Below are 16761 nucleotides of genomic sequence, written 5' to 3' on the forward strand. Positions count from 1 at the left end.
TAAAGCTTAAACCAGACACCATTAAATGGTATGTACTCTTGCGTACTCTTCGTGGTGAGGGCGTGATAGTAAATATTTTAGACTTGACTTCTGTCCCAAGCTCACTTGCTCCACTCTGCCACTGGAGTGAAAGCAACCCTTGATGGTGTTCAGCTGTGTTGTAGCATAAAACAACCCCTAGTTTATGGAAACATGCATTTGAGGTAAAATTACTTTTTAAAAGGAAGGGGGAGGGGATTTCCTGGCGGTCCAGTGGTTAGGACTCTGTGCTTTCACTGCCGAGGACGCGGGTTCGATCCCTGGTTGGGGGAAGATCCAGCAAGCGGAACAGCGCAGCCAAAAACAAATGAAAATAAAAAATAAATAAAAGGAAGCAGGATAAGAAGAAAAGGAAAAAAATGATAACCATGAAAGAGGATGCTGATGGTTGCCTCCTGGAAGGAGGGGTTTGTGATCAGAGAAGGGTAATGGGAACTTTCAGGATACTGCCAGGGTTTTAGGGGGTTGTGAGGAGGTTTCACAGATGTTCACCTTACAGCTGTCTTTCTCATTCTATGTGGAAGTTGTGTGTACAACAAGTAAGTTGTATGTCACAATAAAATAAGTTTTAAAAAACAAAACTTGTCAGTGCTTCCTTAAATGATTGTTACAACATTACTTAATTTTATGTGAATTTTTGTTTAGTTTACATTTGAATTGCTCTACTTTCTAAAATTTATATCAAAGAAATACTCTTGAAAGAATTAAAGTAGTGATATAAGGCTGTTGTTTCACATGTGATTTCTTTAAATCACATAAACGTTTAATTAAAATAAAAGTAGGGACTTAACCTGGTGATCCAGTGGTTAAGAATCCGCCTTCCAATGCAGGGGATGTGTGTTCAATCCAGATCCCACTTGCCGCGGGGCAACTAAGCCCATGTGCCACAACTACTGAGCCCATGCACCGCAACAAAAGATCCTGCACGTCACAACGAAGACCCCGTGTGCCACAACTAAGACCCAATGCAGCCAAATAATAAAATGTAAAAATTAAACAAAAGTTAAAAAGTTTAAAACACTACTACTTCTGACCGGTAATTCAGGGTATATACATTAGATAATCTGTTCAGAGGCTTGGAGACACAGCTTACAATTTATATCTTGGCTTTATTTATTACACCAAATTATTGACAGCTGTCTTTTTTATTCACAGGTTCAGTAGATGAAGGCGTCACTGAAGGGTTACCTACACTTCAGAGCACTTCTAGCACCAGTGCTCACGCAGATGATGATGATCGGTTAGTACTAACATAGTACATAGTTTTCTTGTAAGGGCTGTGCTTGTAACTCTAAACCCAAACATTCTATCTGGGAATTCTATCTGGAATATAAGTTTATTGCGACCTCCCTTTAGTATATTTTTTAGTCATCAGGTAGCCACATAAATTAGACAACTTATAGTACAAGGTTTTTTTTTTTTTGGCATTTCCAAGACTTCCCAGCCCAGTTGCTTTAAATAGTATCTATACTAGGGGTTGACAGGCTGTGGACCACAGGCCAATTCCAGCCACCACCTTTATTTGTAAATCAAGTTTTATTGGAACACAGACATGCTCATTTGTTTACATATTGTCTGTGGATGGCAGAGTTGAGTGGTTGAAACAGATCATGTGGTGTGCAAAGCCAAAAACAAATACATCTGACCTACTGCCAAAAAAGTTTATCAAACCCTTATCTATGTACTCATGGTTCCCAAGTCATTATCTTCACATTGACCCTTCCTGCGTGATAATTTTCACATAGCTGTAGCAGGGCCAAGACGTAATATATGGCCAAGACAGAACTCTAGCCTTTCCCTCCCCTCAGACCTGCTCTTCCAGTCCTCCTGTCTCGGTAAACAGCACCATCATCCCCCCAGTTTCCCAAGCATTGTCTCTGGGAATTATACTTGATCCTTCTTTCCCTCACCTCCCACCACCATAGTTAATCTTTAAGCAAAAGTCCTGTCAGCTCTGCATCCAAAATATACTTCTCCTTCTCAGTCCACTTCTCCAGCTCTGCTACTGCCACCCCGGCCCAGGTCACCACCATCTTTTGCCTTCACTACAGTAACCTTCAACTGGCCCCTTTTTTTCATTCTCCCCTACTCCAGTCATTCTCCATGTAGCAGCCAGAATGATTTTGTTTTTTAAATTAAGTCAGATTATGTTGCTGTTGTAAGTAGCAGATTCTTAAAATTCTCCAGTGGATTCACACTTAAAATCTAAACTCCTCACTATGCCTTTGTAGGCCTACCTGATAGGACTTCCTTCAGACCATACTCCTCCTTGCATACCACATCCAGCCACGCTGACCTGCTTTCAGTTCCTAGAATATTTCTAGTCCATATTTGTTCTGGCTTTGGGGGCTGTCTGCCATTTTAGGGCCTTTACTCTGCCTGAAATGCTTTCTCCCCTAATTTCCACATTGCTCACTCTTTCCTGAATCTTCAGATCACTGTCTAAGTGTCAGTTCTCAAGGAAGATTTTCCTGACCACCAGTCTAAAGTAAAACAGCACCGATCACTCTGATCACTCTGGATCACTCTGTTTTAATTCTCTGTTCTGATCATTTTCTCGAGTGTTTATTGTCTGTCTCTGACCACTGAATATAGACTTCACTGAATTAACTCCTCCCCTTAGAGTCCGGGACAGACTTAAAAAGTATATTTGTTGAAAACTTGAAGGATTCAAAGAACTCAAACAAGGTTTATTGTTCTTGAATAGCTAAACCTGATAGAGCAGGTTATGAACCAGAGTCATTTGAATAAGTTAATGAAGGTGTAAACAAATGGAAATATGCCTAGATTCCTTAATTTCAAACATTAATGAGGTGGTCTGTTCTATACTAGATACTGTACTGAGTGGTGGGCATATTGAGATGAAACGTAATAATCCTTTACCCTCAAAGAGATCAAGCCAACTTTGGGGGAGGGGGAAGAGGTTAAAGACAGACAAGTAAGCAGATAATCATGAGTCACCTGCAGAGGGGTCTGTTGCTCTGCATAGGAGGGTACCTACCTAAACCACTGATGATGAATCAAAGAAGGCTTTCGGGAGGAGGAGGTAACTTCTTGGGTACATTTCATAAAACGGCTGGGCGTGTTATTTAGGCAGAAACGGTAGGCATGTGAAGGAAGTTAAATATATGAAAGCACAGCACTGAGAGAGAACTGTTAAGGAGGAACTGCTTGGTATGGGTATGTTTGGGGAGTATGACAAGAAATGAGGCTGGAAGAGTACACAGACCCAGATCATGCGGAGTCTTGTCTGCCTTCACTCTGAAGATAACAGTGAACCATCGCAGGATTTTTATCAGGGGACTGATTTAATCAGAGAGATCACTGTGAAACAGTGAGGATGGATTAAAGGGGTGTGGGACTAAAGAGAAGGAGTTATTAATTCAACCATATATTGATGAGGGCCTGAATTAAAGCAGTAGTAGGAAGGAAAGTATTAGAGAGATGAAGGATACCTAAAGTAAAATCGTTTATGATATGTGCTTGCTCATACCACCTTGCTTAACTTAAGATACTTGACATTCTGGACAATAACATTGTTTCTCCTATTGTTATAAATGAAACTTGTAATCTAACTTTTAAACTGCTTCAGAAAGTCTTAAAGTGTTTTGTTGTTGTTGTTGTTCATTTAAAGTTGTGCAGAAATGTTTATTGAACTTAAAAATCAGAGCCTGGTTGCCTTCTTTGGTCTGTTTTTTAGATTGGAAAATGTTCAGTATCCCTACCAACTCTACATTGCTCCTTCCACCAGCAGCACAGAACGGCCAAGTCCAAATGGTCCAGATAGACCTTTTCAGTGTCCAACATGTGGGGTGCGATTCACCCGTATTCAGAACCTGAAACAGCACATGCTCATCCACTCAGGTAATATCATCATCCCTATTGTGGCATAAATGAGCACTCCAAAACATTTTATTTTGAAATTCCAGTTAAAAACAGTAAACAGATGCTTTTGAGTTAGAAAAAAGTTTATCTCTGGGAAGTCTAGTGAGAACAGATAAACATAGGTCCATTGCTGAATTGGTGCACTGTCAGAAATGTATTTGCTTACAGGCATCAGTATTCTCATTAAGACTTGGGTTGGGTGTAATATGTAAATGAAAAGGATATCAGATGCATGTGTGTATATATGTGAGGGAGAAAAGCACAAATACATACGGTAAAGCAAATGGGGTTAACAGGGTATATATTGGTGTTCTTTGTACTATTCTTGTAACTTCTCTAAATGTATAATTATTTCCAAATAAAAAGTTTTTTAAAATTAATAACAATAATTTAATTTTAATTCTACAATCCTAAATTTCTCTGTGCCCTGATTAGTCAGCCTTATAGTATTTTTTTGGTGTAAAAGAGATTTTGGATAAATGATGTGTAAAACATATTTGAAATTTAAGTGTTCACATAAAGGCAGTAAAATTCTTGCAGATAGAACACTGACCTCTGATAAGAAATCTTTACCACTATTCTCAGCTGTATAACTATCTTACTTAGATAGGTCTAACATTCCCTGTGCTAACACTAATTCCCTATGACTTTGTTGAATCAACGGATGATGTTTTGAAGGGTTTTGAAATTTTTTTTTTTTTTTTTTTTTTTTTTTTCGGTACGCGGGCCTCTCACCGCTGTGGCCTCTCCCGCTGCAGAGCACAGGCCCCGGACGCGCAGGCCCAGTGGTCATGGCCCACGGGCCCAGCCGCTCCGCGGCATGCAGGATCCTCCCAGACCAGGGCACGAACCCGTGTCCTCCGCATCGGCAGGCGGACTCCCAACCACTGTGCCACCAGGGAAGCCCCGGGTTTTGAAATTTTATTTGCTAAAACTGTGATAATGAATTGGAAGGGACCATTAATATACTTTATATTTCGTATATTAATTTCTACATATTTTTTCCATCCTATTACATTAAATACCCCAAAACTCAATCAAGTAGTAGTTCTGTTGCAATCACTAATTATGTTCAGAGATGTTAGAATTTCCCTTTTTTCTTCTCATTTTTCTCTTGAGATAGGAAATGAAGAGTAGGTACTGATCATTTTCACGTCTTCTCAATATAAACCTCACTACTTTAATGAAATGAAGTAATCTTATGTGAAGATTTGGACTCTGGTTAAATTGTGTTTTGAAGTCTATAAAATACAAGATTTGGAAGCGTGCAAAAATCCGTTGGAGTATATATGACCTCGGTTACCCCCACCCCGTGGTGCCTTTCTTTCTCGCTTTCTTTTTTCAAGCACTAGTGACTTCTTAGATGTTCTGTACCTTTCTGAGATACTGAGTTTGGAACTCATTTTTGCTGATGATTTTTGTCTTTTCAGATTATCTCTTGCTACAGAATTACAGTTCAGAAGTCTGTGAGGTTTATGACATTTCCACTTATTTTGTATTTAGATAATATTTTGTTTTGCTTTATTTTGTAGGAATTAAACCATTTCAGTGTGACCGCTGTGGGAAAAAGTTCACCAGGGCTTACTCGCTAAAGATGCATCGCCTAAAGCATGAAGGTAAACGCTGTTTCCGGTGCCAGATATGTAGTGCCACTTTCACTTCCTTCGGGGAATATAAACACCACATGAGGGTTTCCCGGCACATTATCCGCAAGCCTCGGATTTACGAGTGCAAAACATGTGGCGCCATGTTCACCAACTCTGGAAATTTAATCGTGCACCTGAGGAGTCTGAACCATGAAGCGTCAGAGCTAGCAAACTACTTCCAGAGCAGGTGAGGTGCACAACAAAAACCGAACCAGGAAAACTGCTTTCTAAACTCTCTTTTCCTGCTTTTAGGGCAGCCTGCTGTGTTTTTTTTATCAGGTTGCCAGCTAATCAGTCATATTCCTTTTAAATTCCCACTATCCAATAATGCTCTGATCTCCTGATCTGATCAAATTTTGCTGATCCTTCTAAGTATAAACAATTTTAAATACATTTATAGTTGGCATTAGAAATCTTTTCCTACAGAAGTAGACTACTCATCAGCTTGTTTTGGGTTTTTTGTGGGTTTTTGTTGTTGTTTTTTTTAGATACAAAGTTAAAGTAATTCTGTAGTACATTTTAAAATAGACCTTATTGGAGAATTTACCGTGTCAGATGATATTTAGTGATAGTGGATTACTTCAGACTCTTTGGATGTTAATTAAATTCTTGACCACTTCTCTCTTTTTTCTTTAAATAATAAGGGAGAAAATTCTACACCAACTATGGTGTAGAACTAATGGATATGATAATTTACATCAAATGAAGTTTTCCTTTTTTTCTTTCAGTTTAGAGCTCCATGCTTTTAATATAAAAAACTTATAATAGAGTTACCTTTCTGATTTATTGGGTATCCAAGGATCAGGTTCTAGTTCTAGCTCTGCCACTAACTAGTGTTATGATTTAACACGTCACTTTACAGATGAAGAAGCTTGAAACATAGAGAAAGGTAAAATGTAAAAGCTTTAAAGATGATTTCTAAGGTCCCCTCTAGATATAAAATTCTGTTGTCTATTTTTAGTACTTTATCAGAATTGTACATCTGTAGGAATTCTTAGTTTCTTATAAAATCAAATCTTAAATTTTTAACTGCCTTCATTTTTTAAATCTTATTTTTCAGTAAATTATTCCTGCATAGATTTTGTTTTCTCTTCAAGCCAGACATTTTGCTTAATGTAATCATTTCTAACTCTGGGTGTCTGGTTATCATATCACTAAACCTAGATTATACATGACATAACAAACTTTGTTCCGGACTAAAATAGTGTCTCAGTTAACCACGCCTGTTTTCTATATCTTCCCTGTACTGAGCCCTCTATCCTCTACTCTTGTTTAACACCTGAACACTTTTTAGAAAATGTAACATAGGACATCTTAAATTGCTTTGCAGATGAGCAGACTTCAATTTTTTTTGTTAATAGTGGACAAATTATAAAATAACCTTAAGTATATTAGTTATTGACATTATAAAGTGTAATGAATTTTTTTTTTGTTTAACTGTAAAGATTTAAATCAAGCATCTAAATAGTTTTTTACATTTCTCTATATAGTAGATTATATAAAAGGTCACTTATGCCTGAGGATTTAGTTTCTTAACTAATTTATATCCAGGAAGTAATAAAAAGCTAGGTTTATATACCTTATAATTAGTTTATAATCCAAGAAAAGTTACGCAGAAGTTATTCAAATGATCTTTGTTTAAATGAACATGCTCTTTCCATCTGTTTTGTATACAAAAACTCTGCTACATAGAACAAGCAAGGCTGTTTAGGTGTCCAGAGTGACACTGAAGGTGATAATCTTATCTCTCTTGGTGGTAGGGAGAGTTGATATACTTTGGTTCTAATGGATGGTTTTGGTTCATATATTTAGGAAAGTTTAGAAGTTGAAAATTCCTGAGTTCTAATCTTCATTCAAAAATTAGAGAAATGAAAAATCCCAATCTTGTTTTACAAATCAGGTCTTTGTATTGTGTCTTATTTATTACTGGCTTGAAAATTAACTCCCTGTTTCATCCTTTGCCTCTTACCTAGTGATTTCCTAGTACCGGACTACTTAAACCAGGAGCAAGAAGAGACCCTTGTTCAGTATGATCTTGGAGAACACAGTTTTGAAAACAACTCCTCTGTCCAGATGCCTGTAATTTCACAGGTCTCCTCGACCCAGAATTGTGAAAGCACTTTTCCCTTGGGGTCTCTTGGTGGGCTGACAGAAAAAGAGGAGGAAATGCCAGGGCAGCCAAAGACCAGTGCTTGTGCCGAGGCAACCAGAGAGGACCCCCCAAAATCAGAGCTGTCTTCTGTAACTATTGAGTAATTTCATGGTTTGGCTTCATTTTTGATTTTTGGAAAGTGCCTGTGCTTGGTCTTGTACATTTGAATTTAATTTAACTTTTTAAGCAAAAAAGGGTTTGGGAAAGAATTTCCCTTTTTACTTTGTAAGTTCTGCAACTGATGTTTTATTTTTCATGACTGAGAGATTGCTTCTGTAAGTGCACAATAACATGGTGTTGAAATATAATAGAAACCTTGAGACTTAAGGAGAACCAGCTGACATAAAACTTGTATCAGTTTCCTCTTCCATTATCAGGAGTAGGCTAACAACAGATCACTAGGTCAAGAAGAAATCAGATGATTATTGACCTTCCTGAAATGAAAGCGTACACCAGAAACATATTACAGAATGAATCTGGCAAATGGCCTGAATAGATGTTTACTCCTATACACAGGATATTGTACAGTCTTTTGTAAAGCCTGTTGTTTTTGGAAGTATTTATGGTGACCTTTCTTAAAAATTATTAGGGTATATACTTCTGAAATCCCACGTGTTTTGTGTTTTGTTTTGTTTTTTTAAGCTTTGTCACGATAATTTTTCATGGTGAAAATTTGGTATTGGGATAGGTGTTCCCTGTACCTTTATAGTACCACTCCTCCAAATAATCTTTCTTCTGTGAAAGAAGGCGAAGAACCATGGTTAAGGATAGTCAACTTGTGCATGAAATGACCAGGAACAGAGAATATAGTATGTGAATCGGCTTCATAGGAACTCTTTCATACGGCTTTTCTGGATAAAATTATTGTTTACCTGGTCTTTGAATATTAATGCCTGGCTAATTGGGTCATTGCCTAAATCAGTTTTCTCTTGCCTATACTTGGCATGATCCCATGAAAAGGAGATATATTGGAGATGTTCTATATTTTATACATAGGTTTGTGTATTGTTGAGGATGTTTTTATTCTGCTGTTTTGGACAAAATAGAGAATTCTCTGTTAAGGCTATATTCTTAACCCAACTGCGATTGTTTACAAAATACCCATATGACAGTGATAAATTGTCCTTATTCCAGAATATTTTAAGACATTGCCAAATGTCATATTAAGAGCAGTTAGGATAGCTTTTCCTCAGTGTAAGCAATAATGTAGTAGAGGAGAGTCTATAAAATGACCATCTATGACTCAGATCTATTTGGGGACAAAACAAGAATTGTTAAGACTAAAGAAAAACTAAAACCCTTAAATTAATGACTATTACCTCTTGCTGCTAAAAAAAGAAAAGAAAAAAAAGAAGCTTCGTGGTTTATAGTTGAAATATATATGATACTCTAGACTGGAATATACGTTTTTACCTGGTGCCATTAAAGCATCACTGACCTTGATCCTAAATATTCATGAGTCCGTGAACAATGATCTTTTGAGTAACTCTTTTTTTCTATGTATATACCCAAAGTTTAATAATTATGAAAACACCTGTTTAGGTTAGAAAAAGAAAATACAGTTTCTTCTTCAAAACACAAGATCTCAGTTTTGTCTGGGTGCTAGTCGTTAATAATAAAATTTTTCTAAGTTATAGTGATTTGTTTCATTTTTTTTTAATTGGCTAATTCTGTAACTTCTTTTATCCACTACAAATGTAAAGGAAGGGAAAGTGAACTCATTGAAGATTTTTTTTAGACTAATGTTCTTTCCGTCTGTTTGAATATTCTGCTATTTTTAACTTGTTTCCAACTCCTTTTCTCACTCATGAACCTGTTGTTTCCTCTTTGCTCCCAAACATAGGTATAGTACCTTCAGGAAAATCAACATACACCGATTATGATGGCCTTCCATTATTTATGCTTCTTTACTAATAGGTTGAATTACTTTCTTCAACAGACTGTGATACTAATAGCGGTACTGCTGTGTCTCAACTGGAAAGGTCAGGAATTTTTATTTTTAATGTAATACAGATCCTTTGGAAACTGTTATGCCTACCGGTAGATAAATCTCAAAAGTTAGTTTTAAAATCTTAATGGAGAAAACAAAGAATCGGTAAAATTATGACCAGGAGTCATTGTTGCCCTCAGTTCTAAGAGTTATTTTTTTAAAAAAGAAGAAAAGGAGGAAGGAAATAGGGTTAATGAGAAGAAATATATCAGAACCATTAGGAGATTTGTGGGTTGAAAGTGTTTTAGCACACCCCCTGTCCTGAGAATTTTGTATTAAGAGAGTCCTACACAGTTTTGGCAGCTCGGAGGTGTTCTGTGTTCTCAGAATGTAGGATTACCACCATCACTGGCTATTTTTTCCCAAGTGGAAACTGTAGATTTTCATTGGTAATTACAAATTATACAGATTTCCAAGTTCTATGAAACATTTGAATCTACTGTGAAAATGCCGATTGTTGGTTGTCTGCTCCCCAAACCTCATCAATATAGGTAACTAACTAGTACTTAACATGTGATATAAACAGAGTCCTTTTTTTTTCTATTTCAGTGAGGCTCTACATTTTTCTTGATACACAGTTTAAGGATACTTAGCTTATGGATCTGTTTTAGGAAACTAAGCTATGAGGGATAATTATATATAGTGCTACTTAGATTTATTTAAAATTCCTCTAAGAGAAGGATGCCTGGATGTATAATTTTTACCAGAATATATGGAAAACATTGCAGAGAGATGAAAGCCAGTTATACTATCTCATCCATTAGAAATTACCAGTATAACTAAACATTAAAAAAATTCCAGTTTAGAATACTTTAGCATAGCTATCTTTCTGAAAGGCCCAAGGGGGGGGTAACTTTGTTAAAGGGCTTAAGTTTTAGGATGCAAGATAAATTGCCTTTTTAAACCAAGTATTTTACATAAGAAAAGCATTTATTTTTCATTTTAAAGCTACCAAATAGGTATGATACACATACTTTAGAAATGAGCAAAGATGTTTGCTGTGATACTGGATATTACAGCTCCTGCAGTCATTCTTTCCATTTTTAAGGGTGTATTCTAACAGTGGAAGCATCTAGCATGTCAGTGATTGTACTAATTCAGAAACGAAAGCATTAATACTTGTTTTCATTTTTTTGAATTTTAAGTTCGAGAAAGGGATGCAGATGGAGGTTATCACCCACAAATGTATTTAAATGGATATTTCTTACTTTGAATTTAAAGTAACCTTCTTAATTTTCATTTTAAATAATTAGTTATATATTTAGTTACATTGCCAGTTTTTAAAGTTCTCACTTTCAGTGAGGCAAAAGTGTACTAAAATGTTTAAATAGCTTCATTCATTCTTATATTTTAACATTTCAGCAACCATTCTGGCTTACAGAACTTACATTCTGGTTCCATGTTATGACACATGCCCTTCGGTTTTAAAAACAAAAAAACTTCCATTTTATTAAAATATGTTACCAAGTGGAATGAACCAGCCAGCACATCTAATATACTTATCGTTGGTAACGCTGTTACCTTCTAACTACTGAGCCAGTCTCTCCGGATGTGTAAATGGTTCCCTGGGAGCCTTTGGAAGTTGTATTAAGTCTTTTCGGTCTTTTATTTTATCTCTTATTGTTGTTTTATTCTCATACTTCATCTAAATAGAGACGAGTTATCTAGCTTAGTGGCTTTTATTTTGAAGATTCTCAGATCATGGTTTAGTTTCTTTTAGCCTTGTAGCCCCTGAGAAATACATTACTTTATAAGGTAATGGCAGTTTGTACTAGTATACCACATGGAGAGAATTAATCTTATTACTCGATGAATGAACAATCCTAAAATTATAATATTGTACCTGAAAGGGCTTTGAGATTTAAGGAATTGATGAAGAGAATTAAAACTTTTGTGTGGCACTTACTCTGTTTCCACCTGTCTAGAAAATGTGAAGCTCTGGAGTATACAACTAAGTGAGGGAGAATAGTTTTCTAGTTATTAACATTAATTGGGAGGGAAAAAACTAGTAAAGTTCACATCTGGAAGCGACCCAAAGTTGCTAAAAGGTAGTAAATGTGGTTTTCAGCGTAAGTTATTGACATAAGATGATTTATTTATAATATATTTAGATTTTGAAAGTTACTGAGAGAAGCATGTATACAAACAAGATTTTCTTTTCTAAATCAGTGGTACAGAATGGGGGGTGCTCAATTACATTAACCATGTCTATGAGGAATATTTATAGCTAAGCATACTCCTCCAGGCTTTAGGCTCAAATCGTCACAATTTAAGTTATTCTGTATTTTGCCTATACCCTTTTTTATCTTTCAGTGTCCTTTTTGCTTGACAACATGTTGGTGGCCATAGGGTATTTTTATTTGGAAGGTCCTCAGCAAGAGTAATTTGCCAAAAGCAATAATGGTTCCACATTAACAATGAAGTACAATTGAACCAATCTCCAGGTTCAACTAAGGAGCAGACAGTCTATGGGTGTTTCACTTTTAGATTATAAATATGTTGAGATTTATTAATGGGGAGTTAAGCCTATGTCAGATTATGGGATGAAGACTCTTAGTGACATCATAGCTGTACTTTTTGTTTTAACTTCATACTTGACACAGTTAGATATTTACTACATCATAGTGATTATATTTTTATGATTAAAAAAAAAGTAATCGTTCCATATCTTTACAAATAGTCTCTGCAGAGATGTCAGGAGATGATGGTACTGGCATCTCAATTTGGCAGGATCCAAAAATTGAGACTCTGCCTTCAAGTGTATATGCTAGTTCGGTTATATAGCTCCCTCTGCATAGGGGCCAGGCCAGTTCCAACTAATACCAAGGTTCTTATGTACATAATAGTTTTCGAAGAATTTAAGGGTTCAGACCATTGGTTGAAAACAAAAAACTTTTTAAAAAAAATTTTTAAAGACTTAAAATTTTTAAATTTCAGTTTGAAGTGCCTGGTTTATAAAATCTGATTCTTTGATGATTGCCTTTCTCTTTTAAACTGACTGATTTTGCTGAGTACACTTAAAGCCCTAGGCTCAGTTGTAATGATTTATTGATAAAATTGCTCTTGATGGTTTGAGGTTCTACAGTGTCGTGACTTTTATTAAATTGTCCCTGTTTTCCCAAATACCGGTCTAACCATATCCAGATTTCATTATTCAATTAAACAGGTTTAAAAATCACCCTGTAAACGAATGTTCAGGTTACCAAAGTACATCATCTGCTGAGGAAGGATCAATCTTCCCTACATTAAGAGGAGCCATCATCTCCTCTAAACACATGCTGTTTCCTTGGTATTAGTGGAGGCTGTGTTCATTTAAAGATGGGAAGCCTTTCATGCAGCTCCTAGAAACACCTGCTTTTTCTAGAAAGAAACTTTTCTATGATTAGGTTATAATTGTGTTTTCTCTAAGAGCTTTCTTTTATTTCAGTTATCAGTTTTCAAGTTGACAAATGCTATGTAAAGTCTCTCATACTGAGAGTGGTCCATTAAATTACTGAAAGTTACACTGCTGTTCATCTTTCAGGTGCCTGAAATGAATGCCATCAGGTGATCAGGAGTGAGATCATAAACTTTATTCATTTTCTTCCTTATACAAAGTGATGTCTTCTAATGCTTATATTTCAAGATATTTTTTAAAAAGACAACAGTCTCTTGTAGAGTAAAATTTGATTTCAGTCCAGGTCCCAATAATATATTTGATTTTTCTGTTGTTGCTGGTGCCTCCTGTTGCATCAGATAGAGATTGCCTGCCTCTTTGTAGGGCACCCTTGTGGCACCTTATGTCCAATTGGAAGATAGTATATGGCTTCTTTGTGCCTCTGCTATCTTTTCAAAAGCCATTTTATAAAAATCCTAGGTAGCCTATTTTAATATTTAAATATATATATTTGTGAGAGATACTTTTAGAACAGACTTTTTTTTTTAACTTTAAATTTCCTGTATTCCCATTTTTAAGAGTAAATGTAAACTTTCCAGGATTTGAACTTGTCTTTTTCCACAGCAGCGTAATGAAAAGTCAATTTGAGACAATAGACCATAATTCAGTGATAGAAGAAATTAATGTCTGATTAAAGGAAACAGAAGTGAAGGGAAAAAAATTGTTTTGATGTAACAGAAGTCAATTTTTAAATAAAATTGTTTTAGTTTCTGTAATTTTGTATTTGCTGCTGTAGTAGCTCAATATTTTACAGAGCTAACATATAAATCCGGCTCCATTCAAAAACTGGAGTACTTTCTAGTACAACCAGCCTAGGAGGAAGGTGTGTATGTACCACAGTCTTCCAGGTGGGTGACTGGCGGTCCTGTTTAGCTAATGAATGCATGCTTTAAAATTCGCCTATAGCCCAACATCAAGGAAGTTTGGGAGAAACTTTTATCTTGCTAGTTACAGCGTCATGATTCTTTTTGGGCAGTGGCATTTGGTGAAACCCTTGGGGGAGGGAAAGTGATGCTGGGGAAGAAATGTGAATTAAATTATGTGGAAGGGTGTTGTCACGTCTTCCACCCTCTCCTAGAACCAGTACAACTTTCTTACCTGTGACAGGCCCAAGTTCACCAGCTTTGTATCCAGTTATCATCTCTTTCAAGTTTGGCTTTGCTTGGTTACAGTGGCCATAGCTAAGTTATTTGGCATGTTTGACTTTCAACAGTAACAAAAATGGTTTTGGATTTTGTTTTATTTCCTAAAAATGTATACAGTGTCAGGACTTCACATTTTATATACTAGTATCTGGCTATTAGTACTTTACAGGAACCATAGTTCTTGGTGACTACATACATATATATATTTTTGTGACTTTTTTGTATACTAAGTGCCGTTTCAATGTTACAATCATTTTTAGAGTTATTGTAATCACTGTGAATATCATGTTTTTTCAAATATGTTCTGAGCCTATAGTGTTTGCTTTGTGAATATATGTGTATCGTATATATTCTGTATAGTTACATTGTACTGAAATATTAGCTTGTTTGATATAAGGAAAGTATGTATTGAGTACTTTTTGCTAGCCTGGTTGTTTAATCTTTTTTTAAAAGGTTTAAACTTTTTTAAAAACAAAAACTTTAAACCAGCCTTTATTACATGGTCACAAATAAAGTTGCAGTTAGACGGGATGGGCAGGGAAAAAAATAGTTTTGAGTGTCTTTGAATAGAAACATAAGACTAAGGTTTGTTTGGTTCCCCCCCACCCCACCTGCCCCGACCCCGACCCTTCATTAAAATATCTTATTAATGCTTTATGGAGTAAAACTTCCTGCTGTTGTTATTTACTGTTGGCTGGAAGGAAGAATTGGTGGTGCTGATCGAGGTCAAGTGCCCACCTGCCCCCCGACCCTTCATTAAAATATCTTATTAATGCTTTATGGAGTAAAACTTCCTGCTGTTGTTATTTACTGTTGGCTGGAAGGAAGAATTGGTGGTGCTGATCGAGGTCAAGTGGATAAGAAAAATCATGAGACTAAGGCACGCCTTAAGTAAGCATCCACTGAATTTGTACAGACTAGAGAGTGTTCTGCGAGTCAGCACACAATCAGCTTCCTGGGCAGGTAAGAAAAGAGCTGAAAGGGCAAGGAGTCCATGAACACCATCCCTAAAACGGAAAAGAATATGAAGGAGGCTAGTTGGAGAAAGTCATCAAATCCTAGAGCTGTTGAGCCAGGTGTCTTGTGCAGAGCTGCTTTCCTGAGTGGTGGGTTATGTCTTGAGAAGTTGCCTTGAATCTTTCTGAGGCTATACTTTATTGATTAGACACCTGTTGGGATATGTCAATAATACCTTACAACCAAGGAGTAGAGAATGGTACAAGTACTGGGGGAAGGCAACTCATTGCCTAGGTGATGAGCCTGTGAGAGCCTGAAGGAAGGGCATTCTAACTACAGATGCACTTTGCTGTGGATTTTGACAATAAGTGGTCTATAGAGTGAGAGCAACCGCCAAAGGAGATTGTGCACTGACCCCAAGCTACCAGCATCACTTAAGTTCAGGGAGGAAAAGGGTAAATTTTTAAGAAGCATTTTCTATCATTCAGTGAGTGTGTTGAGTGGGTTTTTTTGTTTGTTTTTTTGTTTGTTTTTTTTGCAGTACTCGGGCCTGTCACTGTCGTGGCCTCTCCCGTTGCGGGGCACAGGCTCTAGACGCGCAGGCTCAGCAGCCATGGCTCATGGGCCTAGCCACTCCGCGGCACGTGGGATCTTCCCGGGCCGGGGCATGAACCCGTGTCCCCTGTATCAGCAGGCGGCCTCTCAACCACTGCGCCACCAGGGAAGCCCTGTTGAGTGTTTTTAACAATGGTTTACCAAACCGTTCAAGGCCGGCAAACTGTGTTGGCGTCCTCAGTAGCTACCTCAGCCACAGGTGATCCATATAAATGCAGAACGTGGAATTTTAAGTACTCCTGCCTTACAGTTTGATTTGCATATGAATAACAGGCCAGAAAAATTCCTTTCAGAGAATGATACTAAAGGTAGTAAAGGAAGATGTGTGTCTGTCTCCTCGATGCATGGCACTGGGATACATAGTTGGGGCGTTCTTTTCTGAACAGAATGTTTGTTCTAAGTACTAAACTGAGCGATCTGCAGATGTACTCAGTTTAAATGGGGGGAGCTTGCTCATAAACATCAAATCCCAAAATGTAATGTAATTCATTTTTCACGTGGGTAAACTTTTATACAGATGGGAAAACTAAGATGGGGCATATAGTCAATCCAGAAAGAACTTCCTCATCAGCAAAAGGATGAGAACCAGGGTTTGAACAGCCGTGGGGACGAAGGGAAAGCTGTTTTACTGTTGTTAAACTCTTGATTTGTTTTCTTGAATTCTTGTGCCAAAAATACTTGAAATTTTTATACCCACCCATTTTATAGATAAGCAAAAACAAGTCACTGCAGAGGCTATGGGCAGAGTTGTCTTGAGAGTCATTTGTGGGGCGCCTCCATACAGTCCCACACCCGTCTTTCTATTGTTGCCTACTTTTTTCCACGGCTAACATTTCTGGGGGCCTTTGGCTGGAGGCTGAAAGACTGAATAAGTGAATGAGTGCGTCTCATTGACC

General features: G+C 37.0%; 1 protein-coding gene across 2 annotated transcripts in view; it reads left to right on the top strand.

Moving 5' to 3' along the window:
- ZBTB44 (zinc finger and BTB domain containing 44) overlaps positions 1-8601 on the top strand; it is a 67444-nt gene extending 58843 nt beyond the window's left edge. The window contains exons 3-6 of one of the 2 annotated variants that reach the window (XM_007456581.1): positions 1195-1279; positions 3740-3903; positions 5457-5540; positions 7544-8601. In XM_007456581.1, coding sequence (XP_007456643.1) covers positions 1195-1279; positions 3740-3903; positions 5457-5540; positions 7544-7554 — 344 coding nt within the window. In that variant the 3' untranslated portion in view covers positions 7555-8601. Of the gene's footprint in view, positions 1-1194; positions 1280-3739; positions 3904-5456; positions 5758-7543 lie in introns of both variants that reach the window. The other variant, XM_007456580.1, reaches the window with a different exon arrangement.
- The last annotated feature ends 8160 nt before the right edge of the window (positions 8602-16761 follow it).

The sequence above is a fragment of the Lipotes vexillifer genome, unplaced genomic scaffold (assembly GCF_000442215.2).
Source record: "Lipotes vexillifer unplaced genomic scaffold, Lipotes_vexillifer_v1.1 scaffold583, whole genome shotgun sequence".
In the NCBI taxonomy this organism is placed as follows: Eukaryota; Metazoa; Chordata; class Mammalia; order Artiodactyla; family Lipotidae; genus Lipotes; species Lipotes vexillifer.